This window comes from Dipodomys spectabilis, unplaced genomic scaffold, assembly GCF_019054845.1.
Source record: "Dipodomys spectabilis isolate Male_0828 unplaced genomic scaffold, ASM1905484v1 ptg000297l, whole genome shotgun sequence".
Taxonomy (NCBI): Eukaryota; Metazoa; Chordata; class Mammalia; order Rodentia; family Heteromyidae; genus Dipodomys; species Dipodomys spectabilis.
The window spans coordinates 2,282,347-2,297,534 of record NW_024870974.1 but is presented as its reverse complement, the minus strand read 5'-3'; the positions used below and the strand labels follow the sequence as shown (position 1 = coordinate 2,297,534).

Genomic DNA, 15,188 nt, shown 5'->3' with positions numbered 1-15,188 from the left:
CTCTCCCTCCAACAAGATGGCAGGTTAGCCAGTGATATTCTGTTGGCAAAGAGCCATCTACCTGCTATATAATTATATACCACATATAATTATATATAGTAGCTATATTATATATTACTATATATTACAAATAGAAAATGTATCCTTAGTGCTGGTCCGTTTTGTGACCATTTGGCAATTACTTGTTTGGCCAAGGACAGCAATTATTTTGCAATGTCCCTGATCCTTCACATTTTTAGTTCAGTCACAATATTTTATTAGTATTTGGTTTAAAATTTTAATGCCTTAAGCATTGGGTAGTTTAAAAGGAGTCTTCTCTGGGTTTACTGCATATTTCACAATAGATTAGAAATGTAATGGTGCATTGTATTGAGTGTGTTTTTAGATACCAAGAATGGACAGCCAGACCAATGGCTTCGGCATGCCTTATAGTCGCTAATTCTACCCCACTTTTCCACGTACCATTGGGCAATGGAGACATAATTACTTTCTCAATATTGTTTTATACTATACCTTTTGTCCTGGAGGCCCCAGAGGACCCTAAAGACAAAAACAAAAATTCAGTTAGCATAATACTATTGCCCGTTCAGTTTGGATGACCGGTCACAACTACCCAATTTGCTCTACAGAAATATGCTAAACGTGCTGAAAGTACAAAATGGATCTGCTTTCCTATTTACTTCCTTTTTAAAAGACCTTTAAACATACATAGTACAATTTCATTTTTCAATTAAAGAAAAAGAATGTTTGTCATCCCAGTGCATCTGTTTCTGGAACTAACTGGCAGCTCTACCTCATCAATCTCATTTGGTGGGATAGAGGTAATGTTGCCGGAAGCAGTTAAAACAATGCAAACCTGGTGTTGGCGATTCATGCCTGTCACCTTAGCTACTCAGAAGGGTGAGATCTGAGGATTGAGCTTTGAAGCCAGCCCAGGCAGACAAGTGTTATCGCTAATAGAGAGGAGGTAATGAAGAGGCAGATTCTTATCCCCAATTAACTGGGAAAAAGTTGGAAGTGGAACTGTGGCTCAAGTGGTAGAGTACCTGCTTTGAATGGAAAAAGCAATCAAGAGCAAGAGGCCCTGAGTTCAAGCCCCACTACTGGTACACACAAAAACATGCTAGTTATTAGCTGAGCAAATACATGTCATTAAGTGGATACAGAAACATTAGCAAATAACGATGCCTTTCTCCCTCCCCTCCCACCCCATTATCTCTCCCATTTTGGCTTTGGAGGGAACATTTTTTTTTTAATTGTAAAGATACTATACAGAGGATTACAGTTACATGAGTAAGGTAGTGAGTACACTTCCTATTGAGCATTGTTACCCCCTCCATTGTTTTCTCCCTACCATCCCTTCCCTCCCTACCTTCCCTGAGGTTCTTTTTTTTTTTTTTTGATTGTGATTAAGTGATTACATAATTTCCCGAATTTCACAGTATTGTGGAATAATGATGCTCATTTAAAGTCACAAGTTCATTCTAACTTTCCTGGAGCAAATTGTCTATCACAGTCTATAACATATAACTGTGTACACATGTAATACATCATACATGTGATCAGCAGCATGGGGATATTTAATAGTGTTTCGACCAGATGAGTGGGAGTTCTTTGTTTCTTAAGTCCTGTTAGTTTTGTCATATCACCTAACATTTTGGATTTAGCATCCACTTATCAGGGAGACCATGTACCGTTTGTCTCTTTGCTCTTGGCTTACCTCGCTCAACATGATTCCTTCTAGCTCCATCCATTTCCCTGCAAATGCCATTATTTTGTCATTTCTAATGGCTGCATAATACTCCATTGTGTATAGATACCACAATTTTTGGATCCATTCATCTGTGGAGGAGCATCTGGGTTGTTTCCATATCCTAGCTATTGTGAACAGTGCTGCAATAAACATGGAGGTGCATGTGTTCTTGTATATTGGTTCCTGTTGTTCAGGGTAGATGCCTAGAAGTGGTATGACTGGGTCGTAAGGGAGGTCAATCTTTAGCTTTCTAAGGACCCTCCAGACTGCTTTCCAAAGTGGTTGTATAAGTGTACATTCCCACCAGCAGTGTAATAGGGTTCCTCTTTCTCCACATCCCTGGAGGGAACATTTTTAAGTATCATATACTTGTTCTTTGTCTAGCAAATGTATTTTTTTCTTAGTTGCACCTTAAATTTCTTTCATAATAACTGGGAATTAAAAATAGTAATGACAAACCCCAAACTATACAGCACTCTATTAAAAATAGTAATTACATGTAAACCAACGGAGATGGCAAGCTCCTTGATGTGCTGGAGACTCTAGAGAGTGGGTAATTTTAGCCTGCTGCAATGTGGATTAGGGTAGCTTTACCATTTCACACACTTGCACACACATACACAAAACCAAACAACCCCACAAAAATGTAACACAGTTTCACAGGAAATAGTCAGGACCACATTTAATTTCTACATCGACAAAACTTCAGTTAAGCAGATGTACAAAGGGAATTACTGAAAAGCATGACAAAAAGGCAGGTTTTATTCTACGCTTCCTCTTAGGAGATGTGGTCCATTGATGTGCACAAAAGCATGTTTATAAACCAGAGGAAGCCAAAGCCAAGTATAGCACCTTATGAGTGCTTGAGGAGGAAGGCTGCTCATGCCCAGACTGTGGCCTGGGGGTGGGGAACCGAACACTGCATTTCAGGAGATGAATGGGAATATTTACATAGAAAATGCAAATGTGACAGTTTTGAAATTAAGCAGTTTTCAACCACAAAGTGAGTGTTAGGATTCCATTGGCTCGATTCAAGCAATGCCTAGCGTTGGGACAATGGAAAGGAACACAGATATCTAATTGTATTTCCAACTCTTTGTGTCTATTTTAAAAATATTTCAGTTTTTTCAAAAGTATGTTTTGTTTTGGTATGTGTTAGTGAAGTTATAGATGTTACCACTTTGTAGAAAAGCTCTTTAGTCCTTAACCCTTAACTAATAGCTAGTTGGTTTTCCATTGCGTATCCTCGCAATTCATCAGCATCTTACATTCACACTCTATCATTATATAAAGCATTACCGTAGCCTGTGCCAGTGTCTCACGCCTATAATTCTAGCTACTCAGGTGGCTGAAATCTGAGGATCATCATTTACAGGCAGCCTAGAGGGAAAGTTCATGAGGCTTTTATCCCCCATTAACCACCAAAAAGCTGGAGAGTGGAGCTGTCACTCAAGTGGTATAGAGCTAAGACACAAACAAAACAAACAAACAAAAGTGAAACACTAAAGTGACCATTAGTGGAAACTGGCCATTCATCACTTTTAAATTTTTTTAAATTGAAAATACACACCGTTGAGGAACATGTGGAGAATTTGTTCCCAGCCGTTTTATAATAATCCTCCTAAGACAACTAGCTTCCTTCTGCAATCAGCTTTTCATGATTGAAAGCACACAGTACAATACAACCTTTATACACTCCTATTGGATTCATTCTAGCGACCAATCAACATTTTTTGGGGGGTGTCTGTTATCTGCATAACTGTGGTTGGACATTTCCCTACCCATCGTACTTTCTCTCTTTAAAATTCTGGTTTAGATTTTGCAGAGAACATAGGGATTATCAGGTGCAGACTCCCTCGACATCCTCTCTCTCATCAACCCAAGCCCACGTGGACCCCTTCCCTCCATGAGAGGAAGAAGAGTCTCTGCTCTTATCCAAGGCCAGTTCATCCGGTATTCTGGAATCCATCCTTGCCTCTGTCCCCAGGGATGCTTTCCAATCAATTGTGGCTGGCATCCATATCAGAGCCTTCCCTTTTCCACGGCTACTTCCCCTCAGTATGTAAACATGTTTAATCATTTCCTCACTTGGGCAAATTGTTTGGAAAGTAAATGTTAATGCAAGCGAGGGCATAACCCGAGAGGGCGTGCTGATAGAAGATCTGAGAATGAAGACTCCAGTTTGATCGTCGGCTCCGATTCCATTTTCTCCAGTGTCCCTGGAGCATTTCTCCTCGTTAACATGTTGATGTTAGAAAGGAAACTGCATAACAAGAGGTACATTAATTCAATGTTTAGACTGAGCATGCATATGCTCAATCCACCACGTTTCTTTCCCACCATCAACCTAACTTTGCCACTTGAAAAAAAATATTGTACACTAAAATTGGGTATTGATGTGTAAATGCTGGAAGGGAAGATGTCAGCTGAAAAATAAAAGCAAATTTTACATCAAATATTCTGGCTGGAAGGTAAAGTAGCTGGTGTTTGCTAACTTGGTCTCTGTTGTATGATCTTATCAAATCAAGATTAGAAAGACTAATCACAAATTAGAAATCCACTCAATCACATGATAGGCATGTTTTAATGTGGTACTTAGGAATGTTGAAAAACTATAAATACTTCTCCTTCATTTTTATAAAACTCATGTTGTATTTTGAACACTCCCCAAATTAAAGATTTAAGATGAATTTTAAGTTGTGACTATGTGTCTTATAGTTTACTCATCATTCTGCTATCAAAAATAGATTCTCAGCTACCAGAAAGGAACTTAAAAACCTCTTAGATAGCATTGGTAGGAAAACTGATCAGGCAGCTAAGAGGGAATTGGGTTATTGTGGATTTCAATACAAGGCACAGACATCCATTTGAATAAGTACACAATACACATATGCATACAGAGACACACAATATTTTTCTTTTGTATATGAGTCTAAAGTATCCCTATCCTTAAATTTTAATAACACATGTCTGTATCTGTGACACTGGGGCAGTTAAATTTAATGGAAAAATATGACATAATCATTCATTAGTATATCTCTTCTTAAACTTTTTAGCCTACAAATGGCGTGGATGCAGGATGTTATAATTTCATTATTCCCCAGAGAAACTAATGCTTCTTCTTATTCCTCAGATTAAAGTTCTGGTACTTCAAGAACTCCAATTAGTTTCATTGTTAATATTGCCATGATTCGGTAAGTTGGGATCAGTTTTCACGGCAGTTAGAATTCTTTTGGTCCATTTTTATTAATCAGTGAGGCATATCTCTCTTTCTTGGCAGGCATACATATTTTAAATTTACATATACTTTACATACAACCAAGATGGAAATGATCTAATTTGTAAAAATTTCTTTTTCTTTTAATAAAGAGAAGAGGTTGATCAATGCACAGGTTTTCAGATTTATTGGCTTATCACTGCCATCAGCCACAGTTTTACTGTGGTTATTTTTGTGTAAATATTTTTAATTGTTATTATAAAGGAGATCCACAGAAGGGCTATGGTTCTTTCAGTCAGTCAAAGAATAAATTTCTTTTTGGACAATGTCATCCTTTCCTTCACTCTTTCCCAGTTTTTTTTTTTTTAATGATTTCTTTCTGTTTATCTCAATATTAGAAACTGCAATATGTAGACTCTCAATATAGGAAGCTATATATTTCCTTCAGTTGAACTTCAGAAATGTCACATATATACATATATATATACATGTATACATATATGATATTCATATATGTACATATATACTATATATACATAGCGTATATATAGTATATACATATATACTATGTATCTACACATATATAGTATATATACTATATATGTACATATATACTACATATATATATGCTATATACATATATACTATATACATATATATATATACTATATATATATACATATATACTACATATATATATATATATATATATATATATATATATGTATATATATATTGCCGGAGACTGGGACTCAAACTCAGTATCTGATGCTTTGACTCATTGGCTGACAATCTACCACCTGAGTCATGCCTCCAGACCCAGGGTTGAGTCTTTCTCTCTCTCTCTCTCAACTAGAATGAGTATGAAATATCCTCATCTTAATACAGGCTTGGATGAGACAAATGTATGATTCATTGAAGAATTTGCATAGTAGGGAAATGAAAATAACCACTAAAGGATTTGAAGTGTGGAGTACAATATCACTAATATGCACTTAAATCTCGACATCAAACATGTCATGATCTGGAGAAAAGAACACAAAAAGCTATGCAGAAACTTGTAAGCAATGAAGAAATGATCAGTATACTTGCTTTTCTTTCCTGTTTCTAACATTTCTGCTAGACACCACTTCTAAAACTTATATACGATATTCAGCATATAGTAAGCAAATAAGCTAAAGAAATATGATATTTCCCGCATTGGAGATTGTTGTTACCTAAAGCATGTTAACTCAGGCTGGGACCCATCCTTCCCACCCCAGGCTCTGAGCATAGCAATTGTGCCAGGATCTCTCTCCAGTCTACCCTTGTCCCAACCTTACCACCACCCCACCCTTGTTCCATCCCTCTTCGCCTACATCCGGGCAGCCTCCACCTAATGGCCTTTCTGCTTTTAGTTTCCTGCAGTCTTTCTGTACAATGCTGCCCAAGTGAACTTCTATAATGCTAAGGTTCATACTTGGCTTTAAACATCATCTACTGCCTATGTATAGCTTTGGGAAGACCCTAGGCCTTGGTGGTAGTTGAAAGTTCACCCCCATACGCCGGGCCTCCACATTCCAAGATCTTTAGCTGGCGGTTGCAAAAAGAGGCCTGTTTCTCACCCTGTCTCTAGCCTTTCCATAAATCAGAGCTCAGTGACCCTGCCTGGGGTGGGTGGAGAGGGAGGAGGTAGGTCTCCAAAGCACCTTTATGATGGGACTTTTTCATGGAATTTCCCAATGTTATTGGAGAGTTGTACATTATTTCTACATTTACTCTCGACACCTTTTATCATGCACAGAAGCTGCCACTTGGTTATTGCTCGGCATGTCACAATGAGTTTAATCATCTCTTCATTCACTTTAGTAGCTAAGAGGCCATCGGCTGTCAGGCAATGTGCTAGTACAGGAGAGATAGCTGTCATCAAAAACACACACAAAACTACATGTCTGCCTTGACATTATGTTCCAGTGAATGGTGAAAACAAATCCATGGTCAAACTGTATCAAGTGGCAAGTGCTAAAACAAAGAGGGAGCAGGGAATGGGAGAAGCAGATGGGCAGGTATTTTAGAATGGGGAAGGTACTGGTGAGGGGCAGTGTGATACACTTAAAAGATCTGAGGGGGGTGGGGGGCTGGGAAGGTGGCTCAGTGGTAGAGCACTTGCCTTGCATGCCTGAGGCCCTGGGTTCAATTCCCCAGCACCACATAAGCAAAAAGAAAAAAGCCAGAAGTGGCACTATGGCTCAAGTGGTAGAGCGCTAGCCTTGAGCTGAAGAGCTGAGGGACAGCACCCAGGCCCAGAGTTCAGGCCCCACGACCAGACCCCCACCTAAAAAAAAGATCTGAGAGGGGTCAAGGAGACCACGTGCATATAGAAGGGGGAAGAATCAGGAGAGAGGGGCGAGCAGGCTGACAACTAGAAACACGAGTGCTCCAAGATCACCAAGGAGGCCAAAGGTGCATTAGAAGGAGAAGGGGAATTGGATGCAGAAGGGATATTGTATTTAAATGGCCCAGCAGGGCCTTGTGAGCATAATGTGTTTATGTTGACTATGATTTTAAAAAAAAATAGGAGTATCAAGGGTCGGTGGCTTATACCTGTAATCCTAGCCACTCAGGAGGTTGAGATCTGAGGATCACAGTTCAAAGCCAGCTTGGGCAGAAAAGTCTGTGAGACTCTCATCTCAAACTCCTCAGAAAAAGCCAGAAGTGGTGCTGTGGTTCAAGTGAAAGAGAGCTAGTCTTGAGCAAAAGAAGCTCAGGCCCAGGCCCTAAATTCAAGTCCCAGGACTGGCAAAAATAATAAGAAGGATGATTAAAGATATACATAAAGTCTAGTTTTCTTATATCTCTCTAGATAGGAATGGAAATATTTTCACCCATTTGTTCACTTGAGTCATTCTAACATGACTGATTTATTACAACAGAATCCTGACTATTGGAGCTACTAAATTCCACCTAGAGGAAGGAATGAAATTCATGGTTTCTAGAGGATTGGAAAGCATAAAGCATCTTTGTTACCCTACCTCATAACCATTGAGAGTGTTCTATCTATGTATCTATGTCAGCCTGAGGTCTCTAAAAGTCATTATATAAAGGGATGGCAGGGGAAAAACAGAGGAGCAGGCAACAATGCTTGATAAGATATGTACTCATTACCTTGCTCACGTAACTGTAACCCCTCTGTACAGTATTTTCACAATAAAAAATGTATTTAAAAGAAGTCATTATACAAATAATAGATGAAATCACCAATTCAAGTTCATCTTCCCAATATAGAGGTAAGCACTAGATGATTTCCATGCTAACCCATTGGGTGTACTTTGCAGTTCGGACATCACTCTTAAAAGCTTTTTCATCGATAGATCATGGAACGGAAAAAAAAATTTAATGAATTTTTCTGACACCATTGATGCTAGCCCAGATTTGATGGAGGTATTAATTACTTAAACAGGATGCAGAGTTTTCCAAATGATGTGCTCTAGGATGCCTCTTGGGAGGTGTTTTAAGGCAGGTTCTGGTTGCCTGCTATTAGGAAATGATGTAGGGAGCGCACATAGTTCCTGCTCTGTCCCTGATGGCTAACAGTAAAATTTGAAGCTCTGAAAGCTGCTGGCCATTGCTGGATATGAGAAAGTACAACCAGCTTCTGTAATAACACACACACACCACACACCACACACCACACACACACACAGGGAGCAAAAATAAGGCGGCCCATCTGGAAGGAATAGATAACAGCTCCCAACTATTAGGCCATTTAAAATGATTTCCTTCTAGAGTTAACAATATTTACATGCTTTAATAAAAGATAGGCAAGGTGAAGAAAAAAGGTTTTCAAGTCTGTTTCTATTAAGAACAACGACATGTAAAATATAATCATCAGGCATTAATGCCAGCTTCTCTCAATGGCAAATGTATAACTGACTTGAATTACAACTTTTTGAAAGATATGAACCTGGTCAATTATATCAGAAGACTATAAAATATATGAGGAGAAAGAAGCGATCGGGCACTAGTGGTTACTGCCTATCATCCTGACTACTCAGGAGGCTGAGATCTGAGACTTGAGGTTTAAGGTAAGCCAAGGCAGACAAATATGAGAGATTCGTATCTCCAATTAACCAGCAAAAAGTCAGAACTGCAGGCATAGCTCAAGTGATAGAGCACCAGACATAAGTATAAAAACTAAGAGTGTGGGGCTGGGAGTGTAGCTTAGTTATAGAGTGCTTGCCTAGCATGCATGAAGCCCTGGGTTCGATTCCTCAGTACCACATATACAGAAAAAAAGCTGGAAGTGGCCCTGTGGCTCAAGAGGTAGAGTGCTAGCTAGCCTTGAATAAAAGAGGCTCAGGGACAATGCCCGGGCCCTGAGTTCAAGCCCCAGGACTGGCAAAAACAAAACAAAATAAAAACTAAGAGTGTGAGGTCCTGAGTTCAAGCCCCAATACATGCACAAGAAAGAGAAAGAGAGAGACTTTAAAATTCTGTTGATCAAAGTTCCACCATTATTTTACTTTTCAAGCTATCGTTAAGTCCACCACTGGAAAGAATCCTCAGTTTTAAAGCAACTGTTTTGGTTTCAGTACCATCACTCTATAATTCCTATTATTTGAAAGCATTCCTTTAAAACCTGGAGTCTGTTAATAAAATGGCATGGTATGCCATTTATTCACAAGTGGAGTAATTTTTTTTTAAAGAAAAAGACATATTCTTTCTGTCCTCCCTGTCTGGCATGTTGACTTTGGAGGGAATTATTAAACCAGGATGATTCATTTATTGGTATTCTCCAAAACCCCGAGTCCATGACCTTGTGAAGGGAGGTCTCTTACAGCTCAGGAAATTAAAGGGGTAATACATCTTTCTCACCACTTGACAAAACCAGAACCTAGAATTAAATACCACTAGCGGATTAAAGACAGATCGAGGTGTTTAAGAATCTATGTTTCGATCAGGTTCCAAAATAGAGACTCTATATCGCCTTTCACCAGATATCCACAGCTGAAATTAGGTAACTGTTTCTTCTAAATATTTGCTGAGTCCCAAATGGAAATGATCCCAAAAGAAAGAAAAATTAACAGGTTCCTAGCCCTCTGTGATTACATATACTTCCCTTACATACCATAAAGGGAAAAGATTTATGATTTATAAAGGCCTAGCACCCACACTACACATAGTAAAAATATTTCTACTCAGTACAATATAAGTACTTTTCCTATTTTAAATCAATAATGCTGACAAGTGTTGGTCCCTAGAATTGAAACATTTCATGATCCACGAAGGTCTTAAATTTTATATATATATATATATATATATATATATATATGAATATATATATTACATGGTATATATCTGGTTATGTCATTATGTATATCAGAATATACCATATTATATATATATACATATATATATGCTTATATATATATATGTTCAGACTCTCTTTCCATCCATACAGATCAGTGTGTATAAGGGAATTTGTATAAGGTGGAAACATACTATATTTTCAAATCCTAGGCTAGCTATTTGTCATATATAGTTACTAACACCTCTTGCAATTTGTAGGAAAGTAAATTTCAATTAATTGAAACAAATCAAAGTAGTCACATATAGTTAGTAGATACTGTGTTGGAGAGTGGATTTAAATTGTAACGTACATCAACCTACAATTAAGTGAATTGGATTCTAGCTATCACGTACTTTACAATCCTGACCAAGTGACTCAGGATGTTGTATTTTTATTGGTGAAGTGGTAAGCTAGATGCTTTCTATAATTTTTCGGAAAAATCTCTTATACCCAACTTAAAAATAAACACATAGCATGACTAGAAATTTATGTAATAATTTCTCATCCTGTTTAAGGTTTTTTTCCTTTAAAACAATATGATTGTCCATTTCACTTATATACAATAGACAAACATAATATGCACCTGTACATTTATAACAGAAACAACGCAAGGTGATAGGCCCTTACAGTTGGTAGGCAGCTCACGTCGTTAAGTCTTACCACTTTCTTTGGATGAGCAATCTAAATCTAGATATCTTAATTTGTCCAATATAATATAGAGGGTTTTTTAAAAAGAACTTTAGCTGGAGCCAGTGTAAAAGAGAGCTATCTATAGAACCAAGTCATAGCCTAGAGGTCATGAAGAACAACCAAATGAAACAATGGTAGACTATGGGTCACCTATTCAAGTCTTTGAGATTATCTTTCTGTACTTATGTTGCATTATCAGGCTTCTAAATCGCTGTTGAGAATGCTTCCTTTATTCTGTGTCTGAGGGATAACACTAGCTTCAAAGGAAAACTCCTTTGTATTACCCACTAAAGAAGTCTGGGTTCATGGGCCTCAACACATTTCCTCTGAGCTGGGCCATAGGAAAGGCATTGGGATGGCACCACAGAAAGTAGGCTTCACTGGTCTAAGCCCTTGTGGCACAGTGGGGAAAGCGAGCAAGCATTATAGGCTTGGGATAAAGGCACTGAGGAGTGGAAGACTTGGTTGGAGTGGTATTTTTATGTACTTCACGGGCAATCTGATTCAGGCAGATAATAAAGAATTTGAATGGTTGCTAAGGTCCTCTAACAGGCAGGGTGCACCGCTGATGGTTTTGACATACAAGATTTCATTATCAACATCGATTCTGCTAACTGTGCTCAGGTGATTTTCTTTCTCTGTTTGTGATTGAAAAGTTTGGGAGAGTTTTCTTTCTCTGCTAGCCCCAATCTAGGAAGATAACTCTGATCTTGTTTCTAATGTCAGCCAAGGCTGACCAAGAAAATGAGCAAATCAAAGTCCAACTAAGTAAAAGGATGAGTTTTTTGTCAAATGTGTCTCACAGAAGCACAGCACAGCTGAAGACATGGAAAGCAAGCCTGGACATACTACTCGTTATTTCAAATTACACAGAAGCAATTTCAATGCTCAGGGTATTCAATAATGCTTACAATGGCACTATAGTCACTTGGCCCAAATGGAATAAAATGTGTTAACATTTCATGCTAACTAAACACACTCGTAAGTATCTATAAATTCTTCAGACACTAGTCCAAATTTCAAATCAAGGGACAATTCTTTTTCTGAGTTCTGAATTCTCAGCTATCACCAAAGCCCATTGAACAAATATTTTAGCATTTTTATAATTCAGAATGCGATGAATGGACATATTATCAAGTTTATATACTCTTAGGAGAAGGGAGAGAAAGGAGCTTAAAATGCTTCAGAATAGGGACGTGAAATGACTATGAAACCTCAGATACAGACTCTTTGAGCCAAAAAATAATTTAATGATATATAATGACATATTTAAAAATACCATCCCTCTTTCGTGTTTTAAGAACTTTTGCATTTGTCAAAGAAAGAAACAATAGAATACCTGAAAATACTTTGAAAAATACTATTTTAAGCCAGGTGCTCTGGTAGTTCATGCCTTTAATCCTAGTCATTCAGGAGACTGAGATTCGAAAATAGTGGTTCAAAGCCAGCCTGATCAGAAAACTCCTTGAGACTTGATCTTCAAGGAACCCACAAAAATGCCAGCCTAGAGGTATGGCTCATTGGGAGAGTACCAACCATGAACAAAAAATAACAAAACAGAACCCATGACAGTGTGAGATCCTCAGTTCAAGTCCTGATGCCAGTACACAAAAATTACACACACACACACACACACACACACAATTAAATTTCTGAAGAGCTGGAAATTAGCGATCACTCGTGCCCAAATATAACATCTGAGCACATCCAGTTGTGGTCAGCCCTTAGTTTTATTCTTGTGTCTAGTTTTGTCAGACAGTGGGTCTGTTCTTTTTTAGAAAAAGTCAACTTTAAGCTCCAAATTCTGTCTTTTAAAATCTCACCCTCAACTTCTCTGAAAACCCAAAGGCCACGTAGACAGAAGAGACGCATAGCAGGCTTCAGCACATGCAGAAATGCCTGAACTGCAGTTTTTCTTTTGTCACTGTATCATCGATGCTGCTAATCTCAGCTGGTTAGTCCTGCAATTATGGAGCATCTACCTTGGATTGTGAAAACTCATTCTCTACCTGATGCCCTGACCCATAGTTTTCTAAGAGCTTATCTTTGGATGCTTCTAGCTCTTCATTTCATTATCTGAGACACTGTATATTTAAAACAACCTCCCAGGGCTTCCAAGTGCTCCAGCTCAGCATCTACTGCTTTTCACACAGAGTATATCTGAGAGAATATGGAAAAGAGGAGCACAGTGGTCTGCATTATGTTCTGTCTGCTTTCACTGGTGGATGAGAAAATGAAAAGTTGACAATGTTAGATGATGCGCTACCTAGAAGGTCAAAGTAACAATGAATAGGGCAAACACAAAGTACTACCAGCTGTAGTTGGTATGCATATGTGTGTGTGTGTGTGTGTATATATATCTTAATTTTAATCAACTGTTCTAAGCCCTTACCTTTGATTGCCTTTGTATATGTTAAGTTTTCTTACTGGATATTTACCAGTAATATTACACATTTAGGGAATTCTTCATAGCTCATAAAATACTTCATATGAGTTTTTCATTTGCTGCTTATCATAATCCAGCAAGACAGATGGAATAAATTTTTATATTTTATGGATTACAATATAGACACTCACTTATTCTATAGTAGTTTCATGACCAAAGCTTCTGGGTTAGTATATATTCTTCCCTGCCAGATTTCAAGTTAGAACATGTGGATGCATACAATATTTGAAAGCAAATTTCTAGGAAGTATATATCTGATTAAAACTTACAATTATATTACTAGTATTTTCTCTCCTCTTTGAGATGGGTGAAGATGTACAGGTATTATTCAATTCATTAAGCAGAAATAGTGATTTTTTTTAAAAAAAGATGTTTAGAACAGAGAAATATTTCATATTATGCAAATATATATGATCAAAAATCTAGTTTTCTAGGAAAAGGAATTTAGGGGTTATACCCCTTTACAGAAAGACTCTGAATAGGATTGCTTGAAACTGAAAAATCCTGGCACACTAAAAATATTTTGATTTATGAAAACCTGATTCATACAAAACTTTACAGGAATCCATCTGCTATATAAATCCATGCTCACCTGTAATTTACTCCAGAGAGAAGAACTGAGTAATACTAATAATAACATTCTTATATAGTCCTTCATTATACATTTTAAAGTGCTTTCCCCCCTAATTTACTGCATTTGTCTTTGGCAACCTTTTAAGACAGGCGGAAAGGGTATTATCCTTTCTTTACAGATGAGTAATTGAGAGGTTAAGTGATTTTCTCAAGGTCAGACATTCATTCATTCATTTACTACTCTGACTGATGTTGTTTTAACGGGCAGGTGGGGTGGGGGGTTCAGCTGAGGAAGTAAGGCTCTTCCTTTTTTTTTTTTAAACCAGCTGTGAAGGCTATTACAATGGAGGCAAATGACCTCACAAATACAACGTTGACTGAAAGAAGCCAGGCCCCAGTGTGTACATACTGTAGGCTTCAATTACATAAAATTCAAATGCAGGCAAAGCTAATCCATGATGACAGGGTCAGTGGTGGCCACTTTGGGGACAGAGATTGGGGGTGGGAGTAAAGGAAGGTTCATGATAGCATTCAAGTTACTGATCTGCTTTATACATAGTTACAATCACTTTGTGAAAATTCACTGAGATGGCCACTACAATCTATTTCAGAGATTTTTTTCACTACAAGGAAATTCTACATTATTTCAAAGAGTAATTTCTAAAGTCACTTTTAAATGTGCCTTAAAGGTTCAGTAAATATATCCCAGGAACATCTGTGATCCCAATTAAGTTTCTTAGCTGCGCTGAAAAATGAAAGCGACTACAAACCAATCTGAACGTGTTAAAGAGAGAAGAAAAGGTATTTAGACAAAGAGCCATAACTATCTGCATTTTGAGGAATTGAAGCACACTAAAACAACACAATTCATTTTGGACCAGGTCAAATATGTAAGACTGAATGATATCAGAGTAGATTCTGGGAATATCTCAGTGCTTTGGCAGGTACTTACTATGCCTAAAATCTTGAATTAAATCTCACATTCAAAACAAGGGATTCCAAGAAAATAAAGACTATGTTATTATTTGCCTGGTAAAATCCTTCAAGAAAGATAAAAATAGGGGGTGGGAAGGTGGCTCAGTGGCAGAGTGCTTGCCTTGCATGCCTGAGGCCCTGGGTTCGATTCCTCAGCACCACATAAGCAAAAGGAAAAAAGCCGGAAGTGGCACTGTGGCTCAAG

The 15,188-nt window shown here is 37.9% G+C and overlaps 1 protein-coding gene across 1 annotated transcript in view; it reads right to left on the bottom strand.

Annotated features, from left to right (window-relative positions):
• Positions 1–15,188, bottom strand: part of Col25a1 (collagen type XXV alpha 1 chain) — a 408,459-nt gene that overhangs the window by 93,303 nt on the left and 299,968 nt on the right. Inside the window, exon 11 of the mRNA XM_042701800.1 lies at positions 514–540. Within this exon, the coding sequence (XP_042557734.1) occupies positions 514–540 (27 nt within the window). The remainder of the gene's footprint in view (positions 1–513; positions 541–15,188) is intronic.